The sequence below is a fragment of the Sapajus apella genome, unplaced genomic scaffold (assembly GCF_009761245.1).
Source record: "Sapajus apella isolate SASKATOON/1434 unplaced genomic scaffold, GSC_monkey_1.0 scaffold22, whole genome shotgun sequence".
NCBI classification, from domain to species: Eukaryota; Metazoa; Chordata; class Mammalia; order Primates; family Cebidae; genus Sapajus; species Sapajus apella.
The window spans coordinates 15,771,362-15,785,933 of NW_022436962.1; the positions used below are offsets into that span (position 1 = coordinate 15,771,362).

General features: G+C 39.3%; 1 protein-coding gene across 2 annotated transcripts in view; it reads right to left on the reverse strand.

Annotated features, from left to right (window-relative positions):
• Window positions 1-9,587: 9,587 nt before the first annotated feature.
• The window catches only part of NSL1 (NSL1 component of MIS12 kinetochore complex), a 40,379-nt gene continuing 35,394 nt past the window's right edge, over window positions 9,588-14,572 (reverse strand). Inside the window, exons 5-6 of one of the 2 annotated variants that reach the window (XM_032289185.1) lie at window positions 11,922-11,989; window positions 9,588-10,978 (exon numbers count right to left, since the gene is read on the reverse strand). In XM_032289185.1, coding sequence (XP_032145076.1) covers window positions 10,970-10,978; window positions 11,922-11,989 — 77 coding nt within the window. In that variant the 3' untranslated portion in view covers window positions 9,588-10,969. Of the gene's footprint in view, window positions 11,080-11,921; window positions 11,990-14,572 lie in introns of both variants that reach the window. The other variant, XM_032289184.1, reaches the window with a different exon arrangement.

Consider the following 14,572-nt stretch of genomic DNA (forward strand, 5'->3'; position numbering starts at 1 on the left):
CTGTGAGCCAAGCACTGTTAGGTAGTGGAGATGTAGTGCCCATTGAATTTTTTTTTTGAGACATTTTATTTTTACCAAGCTCCCAAGAGCTAGAACTTTATGTCATTTTTAAAGTAAGTGGTTTCAGGAAAGTTTCATATAACAAATCTATATATCAAAGTCACCCAGGCTGCAGTGCAGTGGTGTGATCTCCGCTCAGGGCAACCTCACTCCCCCTGCCCCCGCCAGCTCAAGTGATCTTCCCACCTCAGCCTCCCAAGTGGCTGGGACCACAGGCTCACACCACCACACCCAGCTATTTTTTTGTGTTTTTAGTAGAAATGGGGTCTCATCGTGTTGTCCAGGCTGGTCTAAAACACCTGAGTTCAAGCTATCCACCTGCCTCAGCCTCCCAAATTGTTAGGATTACAGGCGTGAGCCATTGTGCCTGGCTGAAATTTTTAAGATGATTGTAGTGGACTGCCAATTTGCTGGCCCACACTGAACCATTTCTCTAAGTATTCATGCCCTTATGTAGTCTCCTACCCCTTCCTAAATCTGAGCTGGGCTGTGATCTGCTTTAATTAACAGGATATAGTAGAAATAGTGTTGTGCCAATTCTAGGTGTTAGCTCAAGAAGAGTGGGCAGTTTCTGCTTTCGTGGTTTTGAGATCCCTTAGCTACCATGAGCAGACTTGCTGTTCTGCTGGAGAAATCATGTGGAGAGTCCACTTGGGAAGGGAGTGGCTCTGAGACTACAGGGAAAGGGAGAGAAGCTCAGGCATTCCAGTGTCCCAAAGAACCCAGTCTCCAGCCAACCCAGCTGAACAGAGACACATGAGTGAACACTAGCAAGACCAGCAGAAGAACCACCAGCTAAGCCCAGCCCAGATTATAGAATTGTGAGCAAATAATCATTTGGTTGTTTTAAGCCAGGACTTTGGGGATTTTCTTTTTTTAATACAAGCAACTGATAACTTAAAAATCTCATCACTTCTGAAGACAGAAGAGGAATATATGATCTTCCAAAGCAGTTTCAAGATACTTTGATAGACTACATGTTTAGAAATTTAAAATTAAGCAGAGGGCAGGTATGGTGGTTGATGCCTGTAATCCTAGGCATTTTGGAAGGCCAAGGCAGGAGGATCATTTGGGCCCAGGAGTTCAAGACCAGCCTATACAACACAGTGGGACCTCACCTGTACAAAAAAAAAAATCACAAAATAAAACAAACTAAAGCAGAGTCATGGTAGCAATAAACCTTTAAAAAAACCTAGCCCATATCAAGCTTTTGGAGAAGAATTACCAAGTCCGTCTTCCCTAAAATAAACTATAAAATTAATGCAATCCACCAAAATTACCAACAGGATATCCTTGGCATCTCAGGCAAGCGGATATTAAAGTTCGTGTAGGGAAATAAATAAGCCAAAGTAGCCAGGAACTTTATGGAAAAATAGTAATAACAAGTGGCGGAAGATAGTCATAAGAGAGTTAAAGAACCACAGTATGGCATATGGAAAGAACAGAGTAGGAATAGATTTTAATATATATTAGATTTTATTAGATGAAAAATGTGGCATCTCACATCAGTTTGGGGGAAAGAGGCACTATTCAATAAACGGTGTCGGAAAAGGTGGTTAGCTGTCTTTAAGAAAATGAAAGGATTAGATGTCCCCCATAAACTATTACTCTAGTCAGTTCGAAGAAAACAACTCACAAAACAATAGCATTAGTCCCGTTCAGGAAATCCAGCGCAAGCCAGTTATTCAAATAATTTTGAGGGGTTGCACTGTCTCTATCAGAAGACTCGGTATTTTTCAGGTTTCCTTGTTCTTTATCAAGATGGCATATGGATGTAGGCAGAGAAAGAGGTGCTGGAGCCATCTATGCAGGCCCCTGTCCTCTCTCTGGCCCCCTGGTCTCCACAGCAAATGCCCCGTCCACCTTGTCTCTGTGATAACGTCTATGGCTGGTTTACTGAATTTGGTCTAGGCTTGTGTCCCCCCTGACCACCTGGCTCATCTCGGCTCTCAGCGGCACTGCATTACCCCTGAGGTTGGCTCCTCTTCAATGTCCAGACCTGTGAGCTGCTCTGCAGCCCTCAAATGCAGGGTGATTGGGTCACTCTCCCTGATGTCCCCGGGAGACTGCCGGCCACCATGGTGGGCTCCTCCCACAGTCCTCCACATGGCGCATGGAGATCTTCAAATGCCTTCTGTGCAACAACAGAGCTGAGGTGGGTCCCAGGGGCTGAATGGTGGCCCTCCCTCTGATGGACACCACACAGCATGGACTTCCCCGTCCTGTCTCCTCACGGTGGGTGAAGAGCACAGGAACATTCACTATTCATTAACTGCTGGGAAATTTAAAATGTTTGCTTCCTGACTGTGTCCTTTCAGAGACCCTCCAATCCAGTCTACTCTGGCCTTGGAGATGACTGCCCAGACAGGGGAGGGTGGGCTCTGGGTTGCCCAGCTTCATCCTCTTCATCTTCTGCAGTTCACCAGAGGGAGAGGGGATGAAGGTTCCCTGACCCTTTCTCTCCTAGACTGTCCCTGGAGTTAATCCACCAGTCCTGGCTCCCAATGTGTTAAATGGGGGTGAATGGAATTTAGAAAATCCCTTTCTCTGAAATCTATACATGGCTTCCAAGGCTTGCCTAGCGACTCAGAGCTGCTCCACAACCCTTTGTTCCAGGCAGGGCCCAGGATCCCCTTCCAAATTACTAAGGGGCAGTAAGCCCCAGCACTCAGTCCATGGCAGGAAGGTCACTTAACTAGGGAAATGAATATCAGTCACGTTAATGTTCCCAAAACATTCTCCTTGTAACAGATACTACCTAAATTTGGAAAAGTGATACAATTTCAAGAAGCAGTCAACTAAAATGATTCCTTTTGCAATTTAGGTTAATATCATAACTATGCCACTGGAGAGAAAGGACAATGACTTAGATGTGTGGCACATGCCTCCTTTAAAAACTTTATGACTCAGTTATCTGGAAGTTGTTTTGTAACCTTCTTAAATTCACAGTTCATCAATTCAGAATTTATTATAATTATAATCCTGAAGAGTCAGGACTGTCAGCTTCCCATGATGAATGACTAGCTATGATGATTTATATTTCCCAATCAATTAACAGCAAAAGTTCTTATTCAACCTCATTAAGATCATAAATTGCTTTAAACAACTTTGGGCTTTCTTAGATGCTGGTATTACCTGGTAATATTCATTATTCATTAACTGTTGGGAAATTTAAAAATGTTTGTTGATATCCTCTGTTGCTATGTCATTGAAAAAAATAACAAGAACCAACGAGGTTGTTGATGTGTAGTGGTGAGGGCTTCTGGACAAGGCCTTTGCTGTGACCCACGGAGAGAAGGTGGAAGCAGAGCTTGCAGTCAGAAGGCCTCACTCTGCTCTCCATGGTCTGTGGCCACTGGGAAGATGGCCAGACACTTCCCTTCTTATCTCCACCTTTTCCTCATGAAACGGGCATGATAATAGTCCTTAATTAATGGATTGTCTTGAGGATTAAATGAGATGATGCACATTAAGCTTTTAACATGTTCATGGCATGTAGTAGTCACTCAATACATGGTTAACTGCCAGTATTATATTGCTATTACTTTTAGCAAATAAGTTGATAACATTATAAAGTATTTTTGTACAATTCCAGGCATATAGTGGATTCTTTATATGCCTGTTTTTAAAATATGCTGCTTTAAACCATTCTACAATTCACATTACTTATTAATGGTCTTTTACCCTATCTGGGTCACTATTACAGTTGTGGCGTTACTCAATCTCTTCCTCTTCTTTGGGTAATCTTTTATCTTGAGCTACTAATAGTAGATGAATTGTGAGCTCATATAGCTGAAACAAATCCGACATTATGAGTTTAAACAGTTTTTTTCAAATCAGATTTATAGGGAGATAAATGAGAAAAGTTTTATGTTAGAAAAAAATGGTTTCTGAGAATTCTGAGGCTCTGATCTGATGTATGAAATAGTGAAGGGAACCACGGGCTTATCTGCACATCACATATACCATTTGATGAGATCTCTGGAGAATGGAATACCTTCACAGGCAACTTTGGGGGTAAACTTGATCATGGTCCCCTTTGTTGCCAAATCTCAGCTTCTCCATTCTCTGTTTCCTGTCACTCGGACTTGAGGAGGGCCCTTGGTGCAGAGAAAATTAAGTCTAGTGTTTCCAGGAGGCAAGACTAGGAGTACTGGGGGTGGGGAGGCCACAGAGTCCACCACTCTGGCAGAGAGCAGTGTTTATTTGTGTATTTGAACACTGTTCCCTTTGAATATGAAAGAAAAAGAAATGAGAGGTAGTTTTAGTAAAGAGTATTTCTAAAGAAGCAGTCATTTGTCAATCGGAATTTTTTTTTTTAAAGGAAGAATTCATGGGTTGGGCTTACAACAAAAAGAAATTGCAGTAAATGTTAAAACTTGCCTGTCAATTACAGGAATGTCTTAATGTTCCATCATAGTTTCTAAAACCAGACAAAATCATTTCTTGCAAGCAGCTAATTCCACAGAAGTTTCCAAAACCATGAGTTTCACTCTCAAGTTCCCTCTAGGAGCAGAAGTGCATCTTTACTTAGGCTCCTAGCCTCTCCCTCAGCTCCCTCTTTTCCCACTAATCCCCAGATGCTACTGATGGCTCCCGTAATTGATGGCAAATTGCTTGTGGGTAAGGTCTGCACCTTGGTTTACAGGTATACATCCACACAACTCTTAGCACAGTACTTAGATTCATCAAGTATCTGTGTAATAAAAGGTGTGGCTATGAAAAATCATTTTACAGCTGGATGTGGTGGCTCACGCCTGTAATCCCGCACTTTAGGAGGATGAGGTGGTGGATCACCTGAGGTCAGGAGTTCGAGACTAGCCTGGCCAACATGACAAAACCCTGTCTCCTACTAAAAATACAAAAATTAGCCAGGTGTGGTGGTGCATACATGTAGTTCCAGCTACTCAGGAGGCTGAGGCAGGAGAATTGCTTAAACCTAGGAGGTGGCAGTTGCAGTGAGACAAGATTGCGTCACTGCACTCCAGCCTGGACAACAGTATGAGACTCTGTCTCAAGGAAAAAAAAAAAAAAAAAGAAAGAATGATTGTTTTAGGGCTGGGCGCAGTGGCTCATGCTTGTAATCCCAGCACTTTGGGAGGCCCAGGTGGGCGATCAGAAGGTCAAGAGTTCAAGACAAGCCTGGCCAACATAGTGAAACTCTGTATCTACTAAAAATATAAAAATTAGCTAGACATAGTGGCAAACGCCTGTAGTCTCAGCTACTTGGGAGGCTGAGGCAGGAGAATCCCTTGAACCTGGGAGGCGGAGGCTGCAGTGAGCCAAGATTGCAGATGAGTGGTTCATTTCTGTAATCCCAGCACTCTGGGGGGCTGAGTGGGGAGGATCACTTGAGCCCAGGAATTCGAGACAAGCTGGGGCAACATGGCTCGACCCCATCTCTAAAAAAAATTTAAAAAAACGCATGGTGGCATGCAGCTGTGTTAAAACCGTGAGAAGGCTTCTGAAACCCTGAAAAACCTGAAACCCTGAAAAACTGAAACCCTGAGAAAGGTTCTGGGGGACAATTTGTCTCTTAATTCTCAATGATATGAAGAATGAAAGATAGTGAGAAGGTAATTCATGTTAACTTGTGACAGTTCTACGATGATTTTAAAACCAAATTTATTTTCACCTAATTACTATATGCACTTAATTTAAAAAATCAAATTGATGAGGCTTCTATCAAAAAATGTCAGTCCCTGGCCCACTTCCCCCATCTATCTACAGAGTTAATACTTCCCACTTTGTCAGCTCTTGATTCTGCTGTTTACTAAATAATATCCATATTGTATGACCTTGAATCAGCTTTTCAGACACTATCCACTGACTTCCAATTGTGGTGGATGAAGATTTCCACTCCCCAACATTACCATGTCAAGGCTGGTGTTCAGTCACACTGTTACAACCATATGGATTGTACTGGTTGGCACAGAAGCCTCCTCACTATCCCTGCCATTCTGGCTGCTCCAGCTTCATGTCCTGGGACACCCTACACTGCCCCAGGACCCAGCAGCTATAAGGGCCTCCACACCCCACCCTGGGGCTGTAACCAATGTCCATCTGACTGTTCAGTGCCCCTGCTGTACTAATTGCTAATTCTCATCCTTTAGCCTCCCAGTGTAACTGTTCGCCCCATCTTTTTTTTTTTTTTTAATGAATTCAGATTCAGGGTTATTATTATGGCTACATAAATATTGTCCATGGAGAACTAATTTGTAATCATCATTACATTTCTTTTGTTGTACAGCTTTCTGCCTTTACTGTAGTGAATAGTTGCCTGATTTTTTTTGTTTCTTTGAACATTTTAATCATATTACAAAGTATCTCCTTTATACAATTTTCTGCATAGTTAACATTATCGCTCATGTTGTTTTGTTTTTTTCTGAAAATATCTCTTGTGAGTCCTACATAGTTTTATTCCAACCTGGTCTGCCTAGACTATCCACCAAATCTGCTGATTAGTTAGTATGCTGTGGACTTTGCGTTTTGGGAGCCTGTCTTTGGGAGCCTCTCAGTGAGAGAGGCTTCTTTTGCTTGACATGTTTTAAGGGTCATCTACACTGTGGCATCTACCAGTACCTCATTTCTTCTTATTGCCAAATAATATTTCATTGAGTGGATAGTCCACATTTTATTTATCCATCCATCGGTTGCTGAACGTTCAAGTTGCTGCTACAAACATTTGTGTGTTTGTTATTGTGTGGGAATGTTTTCACTTCTCCTAGGTTTAGAACATGGGGTAAAATTGCTGGGCAGTAGGGTAACTGCATTATCTCTTTGATAATTTAGACTCTGCTGCTTTTTCTGCATGCTCTCTCTGGAATGGGTATCCATTAGACATTGGACTTCATGAATTTATTCTCTTTATTCTTACCTTTCTAATTTGCCATCTCTTAATCTTTATGTTTTATTTTTGGGAAAATTTTGCTTTTATCTGTTTTTTTTTGCGGTCCTTTTTTCTTTGGTTTTTGTTGTAATTCACTCAGTTAACTGCTACGCATCAAGGGCCCACCATATGCCAGCAATTATTCAAGGTGGCCAGAACAAAGATTCCTGCCATTAAAGGACCTACAGTTTTTTGGTCTGTCTTTGATGCTGGAGATTCCCCTCAAATATTCAGTTAATCAGTTTTGTGCATTTTTAAAATATAAAACTTACAGAAAATAAAGTGCAGAAATTTTAAGTGTATAGTTCAACAATATTTTACATATGTATACAGCCACGTGAGCACCACTCAGCTTAAGATACAGAACATTTCACTCACCCAAAAATGTTTCCCCTGCCATTCCCAGTTAATATCTCCGCTCTCCCCAGAGGGAACCACTATGCATACTTTTGCCCATTCTATGATTCCATATATAGTATGTATTCTCTTACACCTGGTTCACTTTTATTCAATATAATATCTTTGATATTTATCCACATTTTTCTATCAGTAATTTGTTCTTTATTCCTATAGTATTTCATTATATGTATATGCCACAATTTATTTTTCATTCTACTTTTTTTTTTGAGACAGAGTCGAAGCAAACAAAAAATTTGATTTTATTAACTTTGTTCTCTACGGAGCCCAAGCCATAAAGGCCCAGGGAAAGAGGTCTAGGATAAGATTTCTGTAGGCTTGTGTTAGGGACTCAGTGTTTGTGTCCCCCCAAAATCCATATGGTGAAGCCCTAACTCCCACGTAGCTGTAGCTGTATTTGGAGATGGGGCCTCTAAGGAAATAATTAAGGTTAAATGAGGCCATAAGGGTGGGGCCCTGATCTGATAGAATTAGTGTCCTTATAAGAAGAGACACCAGAGAGCTTGTACTCTCTCCACATGCACGCACCAAGGAAAGGCCATGTGAGGACATAGTAAGAAGGTGGTCACCTACAAGCCAGGAAGACAGCCCTCGCCAGAAACTGCATTTGCCAGCACGTACTCATGGACTTCTAGCTTCCAGACCTGTGAGAAGTAAATATCTGTTGTTTAAGCCACCTAGCCAGTGACATTCTGTTATAGCAGCCTAAATAAACTAATGTAGGTTTTGGTACCAGTTTTCAGAAACCAACTTTGACAGTCTTCTCTCTCCTTTGAGATTAGATTTAACCTTCTTGTGTTTTTACTACCGTATTATTATTTTTTTTGAGGCAGGGTTTCGTTCTTGTTGCCCAGGCTGGAGTGCAATGGCTCACTGCAACTTCTGCCTCCCAGGTTCAAGTGATTTTCCTGCCTCAGTCTCCCAAGTAGCTGGGATTACAGGCATCCACAAACATGCCTGGCTAATTTTTGTATTGTTAGTAGAGACAGGGTTTTGCTATACTGGCCAGGCTGGTTTCGAACTCTTGACCTCACGTGATCCACCCACCTTGGCCTCCTAAAATGCTGGAATTACAGGCATGATTATTGTTATTTTGAGACAGAGTCTCACTCTGTCACCCAGGTTGGAGTGCAGTGGTGGCATCTTGGCTCACTGCAACTTCTGCCTCCCAGGTTCAAGTGATCCATTTCAGTCTCCTGGGTGGCTGGGACTTCAGGCGTGTGCCACCACACCCTGCTAATTTTTGTATTTTTTGTAGAAATGGAGTTTCACCATGTTGCTCAGGCTGGTCTCAATTTCCTGGGCTCAAGTAATCTGCCCATCTCAGCTTCCCAAAATGTTGGAATTACAGGCAGGAGCCACCGTGCCTGGCTATTTCTTTTCTGAAAGAGAATTTTAAGACCCTATTCAATACAGATTTCTTTTTACCATAGATCAAGATTTGATTTTCAATTTTTTCCTTCAACCTTTCCAAGATTCCCTAAAAGTACAGAGTTTCTTACTTTTAATCCTCTTAGCTTATAAGCTCTTGGCCTATGCAGAAATGTAACTTCTCCTCTTACAGAGCATAGTTATTCAATACTATTACTGCTATTGGTCATGCTTTTCTTAGTTAATAATGCTAATATGTACTGCCTTTCCCAGTGGTGTTTCTATTTTAAATGCTGCTATAACTGTGGAGTAAAACTTTGGGCTCTCAAGAGGATTTCAAGTTTCAGCTGTCTGGGGACTTAAAAATATAACAATTTTTTTTTTTAAATTATAAAAATTTCCAGCACAAAGTAGAATATATTCATTACACAGATTCAACATTAACAAGATTTTTGTCACATTTCCTTAATCTATTCCTTTTCTTTTTTTTCTGCTGAATATTTCAGAGCAAATCTAAGACATTATGTCATTTAACTCTATGTAGCTCAATATACCGCTCTTAAAAAGGAGGAGGGGGCATGTTCTTATATAATCAAAATGCAATTAGCTTATATAATCTAATAGAATTAACAGTAATTCTTTTGTTTGGGGAACTCTGAAGTGAAATCATATAGAATTTTAATACTATAAAAAAGTTAGCACTGTAAGAATAGCAACATATTAGGCTGCCTCAAAACAGTTTTAAACTGAAGTCTAGTATGTTCAGAAATGCAGGGTGCTGATCCAACATCCAACTGAAGCTTAGCTCAGGAATGCCTAAGACAACTTATAAAAATACACAGCGTTAAGATCACATCATACATTATTTTAATAAAAACACATTGCTATGTGGACAAATATACAGATCTCAAATTGTAACATGAAAACACAAAATGCAGTAAAGTGGCTTTTCATGCGTTTTCTTCACTGAGACAGACATTCTGGTGACTTCTGGTGAATCTAGACATTTATGATTATTAATACATAATAAGCAAGAGAAATACAGATTTTCCAATCTCATGATCAGTAAATTCCTTTGAAAATGAATGAAGGTATCAGAGTCATCAGAAGGGGAAACAGTTGGTAAGTTCGATGGTCCTGCCCACACTGTGTAATGTAAGACACACGGTAAGAGTTATGAGAAACTATAGTTAAGTGTTAGAAGGCAATATAGCTTTCTCAGACTTCTCCCAGTGATGATATATCTGATATATAAACATCTTCAAAAGTAAAATAGTTCAATGTGACTACATTTGTTCCACAATGACACTTTGCCAATGTATTAATCTGATATATATTTTGAACTGGAATGATCTATAAGGAAATAAATAAGAAATCTTAAAAAGAAACCATTAGTCCCAAGTTAAATTATGTTAAAGGTCTACAGAAAAAAATAAGTGTGGGCAGGAAACATTGGCTACATGCCAATTTTTATTTCAAAGAGTAATGTTGCACAAATAGTCATCATTGTCCTATACAACAAAAAATCCTAAAATTAATCTCGCAAACCTAAATTAGCTGAACATACAAAGTCAAAGCCAGTATTATCATTTGCACATTTCAAACTACATCTTTAAAAAAAACTCCTGCATCTACTGCTGTGCAGAGCTGATAATTACTTTTCAGCAGGAAAATGAAAAATCATTATACAGCTCTTTTTGTTTTTTCTAGAAAGACGTATAGGGAAACCCAACATAATTTGTTACTTGTTAAATCCCACAAAAGCTACAAAGGAGCTGAGAGTTGATGGGACTTATGGACAGTAAAAGTCTGCACTTTTAATACTTTTAATGCCCACTGGTGGGCTTTGTGTCAATATTTTTAAAAATGCTTTTCATTATGATAAAATGGCAAGGAAATACAATATTATATCATATCCCCGTATAGAGACACTGTATTTGTATAAATGAATCACTAGTAAAAGAGTTATTTCTTGTTTCAAATGAAGTCTTATCTAGGTATTAATTAGGCTGTAATCTAAATGATGGCAACTATTTTCAACTCCCAAAATAAACAAAAAGAGCTCATGTATCAAGATTAATTTTCTTTGGCCTCAATGGATACCATTTTCTCTGGGGGCAGTCTTTAGTTTGCTTTCTTTTCAGTACCACGTCAGAGGTTTTCCTGGAAGCAGTCTCTGTTGGTGTAGTTTCCATCTGCGTTATCAAGTTCTCAGGTTTAGCATCTGGTTTCCTATAACAACTGGAAAAGACTTCTTGGTGAATCCTCTGGAGGTGGATAACAGGCTGCATCCTGAGAACTTGTGAAAATCCCTCTCCTTGTTCAATTAATGCAGGCAAGGACTTCAAACAAACAAATAGTAATATTCAACATTAATCTCAGGTTGAAACACAAACACACAGAGATGGACACAATACTCTAAATTTCTTTCTTCTGAGAGGGAATCTTGCTTGTTGCCCAGGCTTGAGGGCAGTGGCGTGATCTCAGCTCACTGTAACCTCCACCTCCTGGGTTCAAGCGATTCATCTGCCTCAGCCTCCCAAGTAGCTGGGACAATGGGCGCGCAACCACCATGCCCAGGTAATTTTTCTATTTTTAGTAGAGGCACACTTTCACCATGTTGGCTAGGCTGGTCTTGAATTCCTGATCTCAGGCGATCTGACTGCCTCGGCCTCCCAAACTGATGGGATTATAGGCATGAGCCTCCGTGCCCTTGCCAATCCAGGCTTTAAATACTGGATTGGTTATTTACATGGGCAATCTGCTGAGTCTCCTCTGTGCCTCAGCTTCCTCATCTATAAAAGAAATAATAGTATCTGTCTTATAGGATATAAGGATTACATAAGGCAATACATGTAGAGCAGCTGGATGGTGCCCATACCAAATATTCAATACATTGTAGCTGGTATTATTATCCAAAATTGTTTGGTGAACTGCTAATATCCAGAACACAAAAATATAATCAACCTTTAAAGAAGCCAGGTATATACCTAGCACACAGTTGGTACCTGATAAGTGGTAGCTATTCTGAATGTTATTGTTGCTGAATTAATTCATTGGAGATTTATTTAAAACACTGCTGGGAATTCCTGTTACAGTAGACTAAAACACATATGAATGTTGAATGCAAATACCTAGCCATACATTTTGTTCATTTTATAATTTTTTGGCATATAGCTTTTACCTTCATGGCTTCACTGATCTCCTTTGCTACTGTTTCCCCTCTGCATTTCAAATTTTCCATATGAGAGGCTGCAAAAAATTGCCAAACAGTATTTTAGGTTTTTATCTAGTAGCAAATCATAAAAGGTATATAGATGTCATCTGGACAAAATCTGCTAAGACGATTCATCTCAGCTTAATCTTTCTCGGAATACTTTGTAATCTATTAAAACAAGTATTCTATTAAATTATCTAAATAAATGAAAAGGCTGTGAGACCATTATAATAATAGAGTAAAACTAAAAGTTACAAGCATAAGATGGTAGACAAAATTCTACTATGAGTAGTCATAACACTGTGTGCCCCTAAAAGAGTTCAATGTTCATTGTATATACTACCTACCACTACGTTGAACATCTTTGAGCACTATCATCACATTTTAAAATAAATATAACCTCGTACTTTTTATATTACTCTGAATTTTATAAAAGTAACACATATGTGATCTTAGAATATACAATCACACTGCATTGAGGCCATGCCTAGATGGAATTAATCTGAAACAGATTATCAGTAATATTACTTTATCTTGCCTTATTTTCTAATACATATTTTCTTCTTCCAATCTTTGTTATAAATGTTTACAGCTACTGCATAAGAGAACTGCATATTCAATAATACAGAAGGATAAAAATCTTACTAAAACTCCAAACAAAACTGAAAATAAGAAAAAATCATTCTATTATGAAATGCTCTATGAATTAGTTTTTGGAAGTGTAGTTGTGATTAGAAATTTCTTAGAGTCAAAGCAAGTATACACCTAAGTTAGGAGGGCCACAGTTTTACCGGCCAGAAGAGACTGGTCAACAAGCCAGGCAAAACATTTCTTTCATAGCTGCTATTCTTTTTTTATGACTTGTCTTAGGTTTATCTTTAAAAAGTGAGAACACATTTAGAAAAACGGAAATGAACCACAAAAATAGCTTACTGAAAGAGGGCACTCAAAGGAGGAGACAGACAATGACAACAGAATAATCTCAGCAAAAGGGTTAACAATTTTTGGGGGTACCAGAGATTTCTTTGGCAATTTGGTGAAACCTATGAACACCTTCTCAGAAAAATTTCTTAATGTACTTGTGTTTTCAAGTTGAGGTATAATTTATGTACATGAAATGTATAGACAGTTCAGCATTCAACTGACAAGTATATAGCAAGACATAGGACATTTTCATCACCACAGAAACCTCTCTTGTGCCCTTTCCCAATCTTCTCCATAAGAAGCAACCATTTATCTGATTTCTATCACTATACATTAGTTTTGCTTATTCTAGAATTTCAGAATGTTTAAAAATAAAATTTAAAATGTAATTAGAAAATTGTCATAGGTAATATACGTGCTCCTTTACTGATGATCTAAATAACAAAATTGATGGCATAATGATTACCGTAATATAAAAACAATGAGTGTAAACAACAGTGTGAGGTATCCACAACAACAGAAAATATGAAAATATCTGTGGCTTTAAGTAGCAGAAAGAAAATGATAACATCAACCACTATTATCTACATTCAAAATGGAAGGAAATGCTAAATTTCAGTTTGAGGCTAGCAAAATAAAAATGTACTTTAGCCCCTATACAAGTTCACAGTTCCCCTATATCCTAAGGCCTCTTGCCTTGGAATAATATGATAATTTCTATTCTTTAAGATTTGAGCAGATTTCCCAAAAGTACTCAGGGTCATGACAATTGTTAAATTTTCTTTGTGGTATGGCAAATAAATAATTCATCCTTTGGTCCTCTTGTGGCAATACGGATTCTAGCCACACTTACTCTCTCTTCAAGCTTGCACACCTGTGTAGGAGCTATCTGTTCATCTAGCAAACATTTACTGTGTATCTTCCATGGGCTAGGCTTATGATATGGTTTGGATCTCTGTCCCACCCAAATCTCATGTCAAATTGTAATCCCCAATGTTAGAGCTGGGGTCTGGTGGGAGATGATTGGATCATGGGCGGATTTCCCCCTTGGTACTGGGTTATGATAGTAAGTGAGTTCTCATGAGATCTGGTTGTTTAAAAGTATGAGGCACCTCACCCCTAACCCAGCTTCCTCTTCTTCTTCCAGCCATGTGTGGTGCTAGCTCTGTCTTTGTGTTCTGCCATGACTGTAAGTTTCCTGAGGACTCCTAAGAAGCTGAGCAGATGCCAGTATCATGCTTCCTGTACAGTCTGCAGAACCGTGAGCCAATTAAACCTCTTTTCTTTATAAATACTCAGTCTCAGATATTTCTTTATAGCAGTGTGAGAACAGACTAATACAGCTGAGCAGTAGGTACTTATAAGTAAAAATGATCACTGCCCCTCAAGGAACATTCAGTTTAGAAGAGAGAAACACACAGAAACACACAGGAAGTTCTTCAAAATTAGCTCAAACTTTTCCTGGGTAGTCTCATGTTTCCAGGATATTGGGATCATATACCTTACCTTCTGTCTGAATAGGCCCTGCCTTGCTACAGATTCCCACTGGGCCCTGCACAGTTCTAGTACAATGCCTGGAAGACATCATTGCACTAATTTGTTTAGAATAAATTTCTCAACCGTAACAGACCTGACCCAACACCACCCCCAGCTTCAGAACATATTTTGTAAAGATCCCGTTAGTATTCTACAGC